The 13,257-nt window shown below is 40.5% G+C and overlaps 1 protein-coding gene across 2 annotated transcripts in view; it reads right to left on the bottom strand.

Annotated features, from left to right (window-relative positions):
* LOC105499984 (tripartite motif containing 36) overlaps positions 1-13,257 on the bottom strand; it is a 55,176-nt gene that overhangs the window by 29,512 nt on the left and 12,407 nt on the right. For both annotated transcript variants that reach the window (XM_011772888.3, XM_011772885.2), the window contains exon 2: positions 9,009-9,243. In XM_011772888.3, the coding sequence (XP_011771190.1) occupies positions 9,009-9,243 (235 nt within the window). The remainder of the gene's footprint in view (positions 1-9,008; positions 9,244-13,257) is intronic.

The following is a 13,257-nucleotide window of genomic DNA, read 5'->3' as shown; positions in this document are numbered from 1 at the left end:
AATTCAAGATGGATTAGAGACTTAAATGTTAGACCTAATACCATAAAAATCCTAGAGGAAAACCTAGGTAGTACCATTCAGGACATAGGCATGGGCAAAGATTTCATGTCTAAAACACCAAAAGCAACGGCAGCAAAAGCCAAAATTGACAAATGGGATCTCATTAAACTAAAGAGCTTCTGCACAGCAAAAGACACTACCATCAGAGTGAACAGGCAACCTACAGAATGGGAGAAAATTTTTGCAATCTACTCATCTGACAAAGGGCTAATATCCAGAACCTACAAAGAACTCAAACAAATTTACAAGAAAAAAACAAACAACCCCATCAAAAAGTGGGCAAAGGATATGAACAGACATTTCTCAAAAGAAGACATTCATACAGCCAACAGACACATGAAAAAATGCTCATCATCCCTGGCCATCAGAGAAATGCAAATCAAAACCACAATGAGATACCATCTCACACCAGTTAGAATGGCAATCATTAAAAAGTCAGGAAACAACAGGTGCTGGAGAGGATGTGGAGAAATAGGAACACTTTTACACTGTTGGTGGGATTGTAAACTAGTTCAACCATTATGGAAAACAGTATGGCGATTCCTCAAGGATCTAGAACTAGATGTACCATATGACCCAGCCATCCCATTACTGGGTATATACCCAAAGGATTATAAATTATGCTGCTATAAAGACACATGCACACGTATGTTTATTGCAGCACTATTCACAATAGCAAAGACTTGGAATCAACCCAAATGTCCATCAGTGACAGATTGGATTAAGAAAATGTGGCACATATACACCATGGAATACTATGCAGCCATCAAAAAGGATGAGTTTGAGTCCTTTGTAGGGACTTGGATGCAGCTGGAATCCATCATTCTTAGCAAACTATCACAAGAACAGAAAACCAAACACGCATGTTCTCACTCATAGGTGGGAACTGAACAATGAGATCACTCGGACTCAGGAAGGGGCACATCACACACCGGGGCCTATCATGGGGAGGGGGGAGGGGGGAGGGATTGCATTGGGAGTTATACCTGATGTAAATGACGAGTTGATGGGTGCAGCACACCAGCATGGCACAAGTATACATATGTAACAAACCTGCACGTTATGCACATGTACCCTACAACTTAAAGTATAATAATAATAAATAAATTAAAAAAATAAAAAATAAAAAAAAATAAAAAAAGGAATAGTCAGCAGAGTAAACAGACAACCCATAGAGTGGAAAAAAAAATTTCGAAATCTATACATCTGACAAAGGGCTAATATCCAGAATCACAATGAACTCAAACAAATCAATAAGAAAAAAAAATCCCATCAAAAAGTGGGCTAAGGACATGAATAGACAATTCTTAAAAGAAGATACACAAATGGTCAACACACGTATTTCAAAATGCTCAATATCACTGTATGATCAAGAAGATGCAAATCAAAACCACAATGTGATACCACCTTACTCCTGCAAGAATGGCCATAATAAAAAAAAAAACAGATGTTGGCATAGATGCAGTGAACAGGGTACACTTCTACACTGCTAGTGGGAATGCAAACTAGTACAAGCACTACAGAAAAGAGTGTGGAGATTCCTTAAAGAACTAAAAGCAGAGGCCAGGCGTGGTGGCTCACACCTGTAATCCCAACACTTTGGCAGGCCAAGGTGGGTGGATCACCTGAGGTCAGGAGTTCGAGACCAGCCTGGCTGCCATGGCAAAATCCCATCTCTACTAAAAATCGAAAAATTAGCCAGGTATGGTGATGCTTGCCTATAATCCCAGTTACTTAGGTGGCTGAGGCAGGACACTCGCTTGAACCTGGTGGGCGGAGGTTGCAGTGAGTCAAGATCACGCCATTGCACTCCAGTCTGAGGGACAACAGTGAAACTCTATCTCAAAAAAAAAAAAAAAAGTACTGAAAGTGGAACTACCATTTGATCCAGCAATCCCACTAGTGGGTATCTACCCAGAGGAAAAGAAGTCATTATACAAAAAATATACTTGCACACTATGTTTATGGCAGCACAATTAGCAGTTGCAAAAACGTGGAAAAAACCCAAATCCCTATCAATTGAGTGGATAAAGAAACTGTGGTGTTATATATACACGATGGAATACTACTCAGCTATAAAAAGAAATGAATTAATGGCATTCACAGTGACCTTGATGAGACTGGATACTATTATTCTTAGTGAAGTAACTCAGGAATGGAAAACCAAACATCATATGGTCTCACTCATAAGTGGGAGCTAAGCTATGAGGATGCAAAGGCATAAGAATAACACAATGGACTCTGGGGACTCAGGCAGAAAGGGTAGGAAGGGGGTGAGGGACAAAAGACTACCAATAGGGTGCAGTGGACACTGCTCGGGTGATAGGTGCACCAAAATCTCACAAATTACCACTGAAGAACTTACTCCTGTAGCCAAACACCACGTGTACTCCAATAACATACGGAAATTAAAAAATTTTTTAAATAAAGTAAAGAAAAATAATGATGGCTTGGAAAGGTAAGGAAGTAATGTAGAGCAAGAAATGCAACTTTATATGTCAAATTGAATCTGATATTTGCAAATTATGTGAATACTAGCAACTTGCAGAATCTATTCTTTTTCCCACAAATCTTTCCTTTAAAGATAGATTAAAAAGTCAGCATAATTTTAAAATAAAGACTCCAAAAATTTTCAAATTGGTTTAGAGCAAATCCCCTAAAAAAGTCAGCTTTCAGTCGTTCATTTAACCGTTTAAATATCAAAGAGAAAATAAAGTATTTCAAAACAAAGAGAAGAGAGTCAGTTCATAACCAACAGGCTGCAAACTTCTGCCAGTTGCATCCTCTCCCATATTCTGGTTGCGACTTCCCTATCGCTATCCCCGACAGTTCATGAACTACCTCTCCCAGTGGTGGACACTACTGTTGGGCTTTTGGTGTTTGGCAGTGGCTGGATATCTTATGCTGCCACCTTAATGCTTCTTTTGGCACATTCTATTTGATGCCTATGAGTTACATTTACCTTTTGGGTATTACATCGGCATTCTTCACCCTGTAAAAATTATTTTTCTCAGCTACCCTCTGAATCAAAAATGGGTAGTAGCTTTTTTAAAGCAAACTGCTCCTATCTCTCCTTATAATTACTAAATTTCAACACTTAAAATTTATATTCTCAAAAGCCTGTAAAAGAAAGAATTATACATGACTTCTAATCGTGGTTACAAGATCTTTAAGTCAAGAAATGCAGAAGAAAGAGAAAAAGACAGAAAGGGGATAAATTTCAGGTGTTAATTATTCTCCCATGAAATAGAGGGTGGTATCACCAGCATCCCATAAAAAAGCAGTCAATGTTATTTTTAAAGGTCAACTGGAGTAAAAATAAATTTTAATAAGATAGGTTGCCCCATCTTTTACACAGAATCAAATATTTCAAAAGTCTAAAAAAGGAGTGTACATTTACCCACAAGTGGGTAAGACCTCAATGCTAAAACTCTGATGCCAAGTACTTTAAAACACCAACAAAGACGCTATATGTATAAAATGAGCAAAGATATCATTAAATAGAAAAATAATCAATATCTTTAATCACATTTTTCAATACATAAGAACGCATTAGCTTATTTAACCTTTTACATATAGCAATATCAAGCTTTGGTCCACTAAGCAAATGTAAAGGATTTTTAAGATACCATATACAAAAAAACATACAAAAGCAGTATAAATCATTTTCTTCAAAAATATTTTGTCATGTATATTGACAAAATGCAAGCACCAATAATCAGTGTTCTCTTTAAACACATCAGAACTTGCTTGGAAATTTAGTCCTGTTGACCTTTAAGTCATTTCAGCCCAATTTGTTCACTCTCTACACAATTTTGAAGACTTGACCACTGATGTTTAAGAACCTTACACAAGATTATTTAATTTAAATCTAACACCATACTGCCTGCGGCCACAAAAGCAATAAAACATTTTCTACCTCTCCACCCCACAGATCTCCGTTGTGATGCTGTGAACAATGAACAGAAAGCTGGATTTAGAATTTAATTTCAAAGAGAAGATTCACAACTTGTTAACAAAAGAGAAAGCGGTAATTGTGTCCTGAAAATAATACAATTATTGAATTAACAGTAAAAATGTGTTTTTCCTGGTACACATGGTATTTATGAAGCCAGTAGTATAAAACATCCATCAAGCAATCTTATTAGAATCATTGTGATATAGCACTTAAGAGACAATACTTTGTCCTATATAGATTTGTATTTTTAAACAATCATACTTACAGTAAATGCTGCAAATACAAAATGAAATCAAACATCCTTTGACTTTTTACTGACCTAAAAACTGTTAAACAAACAAACAAAAAAACCCTAAAACTGAATATATCAGTTTAGACAATGGGAAAATACAAAATGGGGGGGAAGCTTACATATATATGATCAAAAGTATACAGTAATATGGCGTTTATTTGTACATAATTTAATATGCTACTGTGTTATGCACAAAATCTCACTCTCCTTTAAAGGTACCCTTTAAAAAAAAAACTGTCAAAAGTCTAATGCAACATTATCCAAAAGAAATATACGAGCCAAAACTATAATATACTATGTTTAAATTTTCCAGTATATATTAAATTTTCCAATATATTAAAAAACAATTGAAAATAATTTTAATAACATTATTTAACCCACTATATCCAAAATACTATGATTTTAAAATGTAAACAATATAACAATGATTAAAGATCATTTCACAGTCTTTTTTATTCTGTGTATTTTAACTCACAGCATATCTCAATTCAGACTAGCCACATTTCAACCACTCAATAGCCACATGTAGCTAGTGGCTACCATACTGGAAAATCCAGGTTTAATTAATCCCTTTATTAGACCAGTGACAAAACTAGACTGGGTGCAGTGACTAACACCTGTAATCCCAGCACTTTGGAAGGCCAAGGCACAAAGAGCGCTTGAAGCCAGGAGTCTGAAACCAGCCTAGGCAACAAAGTGGGACCCTCATCTCTACAAAAAAATTTTAAAATTAGCAGGGAGAGAGTGAGTGGCATGCACCTCTAGTCTCAGGTACTTAGGAGGCTGAGGCAGGAGGATCACTTGAGCCTCAGAGTTAGAGGTTACAGTGAGCTATGATCAAGCCATTGCACTCCAGCCCAGGTAACAAACAGAGTGAGACCCTGTCTCAAATAAATGTCTAAAGGATAAAAATTTAAAAAGAAAGCTGTCAGAAAAAAAGGAATATTACTCATGAATTTATCAGAAAAAGGATTATAGGCAAATGCCCAATACATAGAGGGCAAGTAACATCACATTTGTACTGCAATGACTTCTACCAGTTTAAAACTGGTAAAAGACAATCCTAAAATTTGCATTAAAACCTCCAAGAATGATTTCCATACTTACAGCATTCTCACCCTTTGGCTGCCCTCTCTTTATTAACTTGCTCTGTATGTGTTGTTGATAAAGGACTATGTTCTAGTAATAAATCTGTTATAAAGCTTTGTGCAATGCTAAGGGGTACGTGTCTTTAAAAAAAAAAAGAAGGTGGGTCTATCTTGTTCATTGTTCTTAACCATTTAGCCATATCTGGTAACCAACAGGTACTCAAATATTTGTTGAATGAATGAATTCCACTGGTATTCAATAAGGCATAGAACTTCAGTGCTGGAGATATGGCATGCGACAGAACAACTGGCCCAACCTACCACCCACAGCAGAAATACCCTCCACAATATTGCAGACAATGGCCACCCACCCATTGTTTTAAACAAAGTCTTCAAATACTGATGGCCCAAATGCTGTCTGGGTCACAGCCAAAAGATACATTTTGGCTGTCCTGCCCTACTGAGCTGGTGTGGTTATTTTTAAATAATCTGAATTGAAAATATTTAAAAACCAGATTTCACATGGAAACCACTATAAAGTTTTTGTGAAAAACCAATAAATCTGACAATCTGGCATCTTCAACCCTGATAGTGCCAAGTGGTTACTGCCCCCTTTAACAAGGCATCTGCTTTAGACTCCACAGTCCCAAACCACACCCTACTTCTCCAACAGGGAGTCCTAAAATCAGTTGGCTGCTGTCCCTTTGGGCTGATGGTTTTCTTATAGTAGTTGAGATAAAGGGAAAATCCAATATTTATGGTCTCCATATTTACAGCAAAAAAACTAAAATGAAGGAGAGTCCTATATTTATTATGCCTGGGGCTCTCTTCATTGATGCACCTGTTTGGCCCTGCAGCATCTAAATTTGACACCGGATGTAAACACTTTTAGTGGCAGGAGTCTGATATACTCAGCCCATTTCACTTCTGGGGACAGCCTTAGTAGTGGGGTGGTGTGTGTGTGTGTGTCTTCTTTCATGCTAAGTTAAATGTGCTTTCCTATTCCATCTACTCATTGACCTGGGACCTCTGCCAGAGATACCCAGCATACTCGTTCTATCCATAAGAAAGCTATCATATTCTGCAGTCATCCCTTCTCATCTCCTGTAATTGCTCTTTACCCCTCTCAGGACATAATCTAACTTCACAGGGTTCTTCCTAAAGAAGAGGGAGAAACATCTCAGTCATTCTATTTCGTATCTAGACAGTGAAACGTATGGTGTAATGGAGCTCATATTCCAAAAGACAAAAGTCATTATTACTGAATATAAGCCATTGTGGCATGCTCTGTACAAACCCTGTGGCAAAGGTTTCTCATTCAACATCCATTTAACAAATATTTATTAAGCATCTAGAGTACCACACTAGGTAAATTCCTGAAAACAGAAAATCATTCGTCTAGTTATTCCTATGAATCACACAAAAAACTAGCCAAATCTTAATATTAAAAGCCTACAGAATTTTGTGAAATATGTATATAAGCGCAAACTAATTATAAGTAGAACTATCTAGTACATAACTAAAATGTTGTTTGTGCTAAATATTAATATACAAAAAGTTTTCTTTGGTCAATCAAGCAGGGTTTCTCAATCAGCCAATGAAGATGTACCAACAGAATATCAAGTTGTTACGCTGGTAGGACTGATTTCAAGCGATGCTGTCTTTCCCTCCTCAGTATGCCAGATCGGTAGCAAGGGAGGAAACATAAAGGTGATGACCTCACAAGGATCATGACCCTTTATAACTTCATAGTCTCTGAATTTTCTGTTTGCCTGATGTGACGCTGCTTGTTTTTTTGTATATACATACAACTTCCATATGTGCAAAATATCATCCATGTAACTAGTGATTGCCATCTTTTTAAAAAAATATGTTTTAATAGCAGCATATCTACTCTTCTCCACTCTCTCTGATGGAGCACACATAAGTATCACCCAATATCTCTCCTATCTCTCCTATCACAGAGAGACCAAAAGAAGATAACATTCTCTAAAATGTAACTTAGACTCTTTTCTGCAAAGTTTTTTTTTTTTTTTTTACAAGATTAAAAAGTTACTCCTGTACTTTAAGAGGGAGAAACTGACACAGTGGACAAAAAGATTAAACTTGAAACTTCAAAGCCCAAAATAGGAAGCGCTGCTCTGAAAGTCTGATACTTAGGACCACTACTGACTCTCCTCCATAAGGACATGCCCAACATGAGCCTGTACTATTTCCACTCATTTTGGTCCTCGCAGCTGACTTCTGTACTAGTATTTGGCCCTGAATTTCAGTGTCTCCAGTGATTTCAAGCTAATTTTGATCTACATTAATCCTGCAACATCCGTCCAGAGAAAAAGTAACATTATCCCAACAAGAAACAATTTAAACATTGGCCATGTAATAAAGATATATGTGCTGTACATCAATTTCATTTTCTATACATTACTACAGAATTCTACTACTATTTATGACATTCAAAATCCTTCTTTTAAAAACAGACAAAAATGGATGGAGAGGCTGGAATAAGTTGCTCATGCCCATAATCCCAGCACTTTAGGGGGCCAAGGTGGGCAGACTGCTTGAGCCTAGAAGTTTGAGGCGAGCCTGGGCAACATGGTGAAACAAAAATATATAAAAATTAACTGGGCATGGTGGCACCCGCTTGTAGTCCCAGCTACGCAGGAGGCTGAGGTGGGAGGAGCACTTGAGCCCAGGAGAGGGAGGCTGCAGTGAGCCGAGATTGCGCCACTGCACTTCAGCCTGAGAGACAGGGAAGACACTGTCTCAAAAAACAAAAACAAAACAAAACAAAACAAAAAAAAACGGATGAGGGATAAAGAAAATAAAACCCTCAAATGGGACCAGAAGGGACAAAATGACAAAAAATAATTCCCTTAAAAGTTATCTAGGACTAGCCATTAGGTAGTCCCACTCCTTAACTCTGCAGTTTTTATTTACCTATTACCATATATGAATTATCAATGTTTTCCTAGTTAGTATTTCAGTAGTCCATTATTTTATGTATCAAGGACATCACACAGTCAGAAAAATTCCTAAAGACAAGCATAGGATTTTTTTTTTTCTTGAGACAGACTTTCATTCTTGTTGCCCAGGCTAGAGTGCAATGGCGCGATCTCGGCTTACCGCAACCTCCACCTCCCAGGTTCAAGCGATTCTCCTGACTCAGCCTCCCAAGTAGCTGGGATTACAGGCATGCACCACCATGCCCAGCTATTTTTGTATTTTTAGTAGAGATGGGGTTTCTCCATGTTGGTCAAGCTGGTCTCGAACTCCTGACCTCAGGTGATCCACCCACCTTGGCCTCCCAAAGTGCTGGGATTATACGTGTGAGCCACCATGCTCAGCCTTACAAACACAGTTAATAAGGAGTTTAACACAAAGTTCATATTCAATATCTAATATCTACTTTAAGTATGAATCAAAAGCCAAGAGTTCATTTTGACATTTCAACAGTGGGGGAGGACCATTTATAACTATAGTTTTAATTTATTCATCTGGAAAAATTAACCCTCAAGATGACAAAAATAATTTTCCTTCCAGTTACCACTGAATATATATCTATAAGCTTACCCCCAGCACCACCCCAGCCCAGAGTTCTAACACATACCTGGTCTATTAATTCGGTCAATTTTATCCATACTAGGGGAGGGGAGCCGAAGTCGAGGACTGCTTTGATTGGAGTTGTCTGATCCCACATCGTTGAATGAATCATCAAGAGTCAGCAGGAGTTCTTTTACACATTTATGACAGATACTATGTTGGCAAGGGAGAATCAATGGGTGGGTAAACAGCTCCTTGCATGCTGGGCAAATGAGCTCCCTTTCGATATTCTTAATGGTAACCTTAAATTGAGAGTAAAACAATCCAAGTTAAAGGCTCTTAGTGGGTAAATATATTAACATTCTTATACCTCTTGAATAAATACATATGTTTACCTTTCCAAAAACAATTAAGAAAATGATTTTTTTTAATTTTAAATTTCTTTTCTCCAATAAAATTTGATACCATCAACTGCCCTCAACACCCATAACCCAGAACTGAAGGAACATGAGATAGTAAAGGGCGAAAATGAAAAAATGAGAAAAATTATGTAAAATATTAGAGGATCATGATATTCTATCAAAAATTACAAAGCCATCATTCAAATCTCCATCACCAGTGCACTGATTTAGGACTTCAGTGAAATCCCAGAAGTAGATCATGTCAATAAAAATTTTGAATACAGCACTAACAGTAAGACTATATTCCTATTTAGTGAATTAACGCTGTAACTGGCAAATAACAGGAGCTATTAAACACTAGCTGAGTCAGTATGTTCATGGAACGCCAGTTGGTATCTATTTACAAGCCGAATTATCAGCAATTTTCTATATTAAATGCGACCATTTTTCATATGCTGCAACTGTAATGCTGCCAAAATGCCTGAGGTTCTAATGCTGTATATCAAAGCAATTATCTTAAAAGCACTTCATGAATATGTATTAGTCCATTTTCACACTGCTATAAATACCTTTGTATTTCTTTATATAAAGATATTTCTTTATATAAAGATATTTCTATATAAATTACCAATTTATAAAGAAATTTATAAAGAAAAGATATTTAATTTCTTTACATATAAAAGAATTTTATATATTTATTTATATAGAAATTTATTTCTATATAATTTATAATTTATAAAGAAAAGAGATTTAATTGACTCACAGTTCCACTTGGCTAGGGAGGCCTCAAGAAACTTACAATCATGGCAGTAGGGGAAGCAGGTCTGTGTTACGTGGAGGCAGGTAAGAGAGAGCAAGAGCAGGGAAACTGCCTTATAAAACCATCAGACCTTGTGAGAATTCACTATCACAAGAACAGCATGGGGAAAATCTACCCGTGATCCAATCGCCTCCCACCAAGTCTCTCCCGCAACACCTTGGGATTACAATTTAAGATGAGATTTGAGCCTAACCATATCATTCTGGCCCTGGCCCCTCCCAAATCTCATGTCCTTACATTTCAAAACCAATCATGCCTTCTAAACAGTTCCCCAAAGTCAACTCATTTCAGCATTAACTCAAAAGTCCAAGTCCAAAGTCTCATCTGAGACGAGGCAAGTCCCTTCTGCCTAGGAGCCTGGAGAATCAAAAGCAAGTTAGTTACTTCCAGGATACAATGGGGGTACAGGCATTGGATAAATGCTCCCATTCCAAATGGGAGAAATTAGCCAAAACAAAGGGGCTACAGGACCCATGAAAGTCTGAAACCCAAAACTGCAGTTATTAAGTCATAAAGCTCCCAAGTGAGATCTCCTTTGACTTCATGTCTCTCATTCAGGGTATACTGATCCAAAGGGTGGGTTGCCATGGCCTTGGGGCAGCTCCACCCCTGTGGCTTTGCAGGGTACAGCCCCCCATGCCACCTGCTTTCATGGCTGGCGTTGAGTGTCTGCAGGTTTCCCAGACACGTGAATGAAGCTGTTGGTGGATCTACCATTCTGGGGTCTGGAGGACCATGGCCCTCTTCTCAGAGCTCCATTAGGGAGTGCCCCAGTGGGGAGTCTGTGTGGCAGCTTATACCTCACATTTCCCATTTGCACTGCCCCAGCAGAGGTTCTCCATGAGAGCTTCGCCCCTGCAGCAGACCTCTGCCTGGACATCCAGGTGTTTCCGTACATTCTCTGAAATCTAGGCAGAGGTTTCCAAACCTCAACTCTTGACTTTGGTGCACCGGTAGGCCCAACACCATGTGTAAGCCACCAAGGCTTTGGGCTTGCACCCTCTGAGGCAATGGTCTGAACTGTACCTTGGCCCCTTTTAGCCACAACTGGTACTGGAACAGCTGGGACACAGGGCACCAAGTCCCAGTGATGGCAGCTGCAGCCCATCTGGAACAGCTGCTGCAAAGATGCTGGCTGCAGCTGGGAAGGCACAGCCGGACCTGCTTACTCTGCAGAGCCAGCAGGATCCAGGAACAGGCAGGAGCCCTTCCCCATTCCGAGTTGGTGGGGAGGGAGCCCCATGCTCCTGGGTACCACTGCAGCCACCCAGCTGTGGACTAGGGCATTCCTATGCTCTTGGTGGCCCAGGATACCCCTCTTCCCCTGCATGCTCAGAAATGCCTGCTCCTGCTGCTTGGCCTCTCCCCATTCCCAGTGCCCACTCTGATTTTGGAGAAAAGCTGTGGCCAAGCCAGGGCACTGTCATGACCTGGCCAGGTGTGTGGGTACTTGAGGAGATGCTGACACACTAGCCCACTGCCGCCTCAGCCCCCTCTGGACTTTGGGCGCTGATGAACATAGGAGAGAGGCCAAGTGCAGGGCTGAGGGTGACTCAATATGGTACTGCACGCATCCCTCAGCTAAAATAGTCTGGGCACCACGAATGGCAGTGGGAGGCAGACAGGTTCCTGGGAGGAAAGGGACAGATCCCTGCTGAAACCCCACTTTCAAGCAAGGGATAGCCTGAAGCCTAGGGTCCAGGCTGCCAGTTCCACTGACTGGAGTGAGAACTTACAGTGAATTTTCCAGGCCCACCCATGGCTACCCATTGGTCAATCAGCACACACTTCCTCCCCTCTGAAGCCCATATAAACCACAAACTCAGCCAGACTCTGGCAGATGATAGGACGACTTGCCTGAAGGTAAGAGCTACCCGCTTGGGTCTCCTGTCTGCTGAGGGCTGCACACTCAACAAAATGACCTGCCTGCAGAGAGGAGATACCCACTCTGGGTCTCCTCTCTGTTGAGAATTGCAGATGTTGGGAGGAACTGCCTGCGGAAAGCAGCTACCCACTACGGGTCTCCTGAGAGCTATTATTTTGCTCAATAAAGCACCTCTTCACCTTGTTTACCCTCCAGTTGCTCATGTAGCTCATTCTTCCTGGACACAGTACAGGAACTCTGGACCTGCCAAATGGCAGGACTAAACAAGCTGTAACACAAACAGGGCTAAAATATACCCCACCGCTCGCCATGTTGTGGGTGACGAGGAGGAGACAAGAGAGGAGAGAAGAGCTGCAGCCCTTTAGGGAGCCTGGACTTACGAGCTCTCCAAGCCAGGGCTGTGACACCCTCTTTGTGGCTCTGCAGTTCCTGGCATCTCCAAGTTTCTGGGTGTCACCGTGTTCCACAGTGCTTGTAGTGGAAGCCACTTGTGGTACACCTTTGTTGCAGCCACAGCAAGGAGCCGGCACCCATGCTGGCACCTGGACCTGACTGCCCCGCCATGGCCAGCATGCCTGGCTGTGCACACTGTACCCTGGGCTCGCTCACTCATGCACCCCTTGCTGCTCTGCACCTGGGCTTGCCCTTGGCAGGCATGGGGTCTGGGCCAGTAGTGAAAGCCAAGCACAGTCTGTCAGGCCAAGTGGGCAGAACAAGTCCAGTGGGCCTGAGCAAAACTTGGGCAAAGGCAACACTTGCCACAGACGTTTCTGGCTGGCAAAACGACACCCTAAGGATCCTGTGATACCGAGGCTGCACACAGCAGCAGGGCCCTGGGCCCACTCCACTAAACCATTTTTCTCTCCTAGGCCTCCAGGCCTGTGATGGGAGGGACTGCTGCCAAGATCTCTGACATGCCCTGGAGACACTGTACCCATAGCCTTGATGATTAACATTTGAGTCTTTTTTACTTAAGCAAATTTCTGCAGTTAGCTTGAATCCCTTCCCAGAAAATAAGTTTTTCTTTTCTACTCCATGGTAAGGCTGCAAATCTTCCAAACTTTTACGCTCCCCTTCCCTTTTAAACGTAAGTTGCAATTTCAGATTGTCTCTCTCAAGTTCAAAGCTTCACACATCTCTAGGACAGGGGCAAAACACTGCCAGTCTCTTTGCTAAAGCACAGCAAGAATCACTTTTACTCCAGTTTCCA

This window comes from Macaca nemestrina, chromosome 6, assembly GCF_043159975.1.
Source record: "Macaca nemestrina isolate mMacNem1 chromosome 6, mMacNem.hap1, whole genome shotgun sequence".
Taxonomy (NCBI): domain Eukaryota; kingdom Metazoa; phylum Chordata; class Mammalia; order Primates; family Cercopithecidae; genus Macaca; species Macaca nemestrina.
This window is presented reverse-complemented; position numbering and strand designations above follow the sequence as displayed.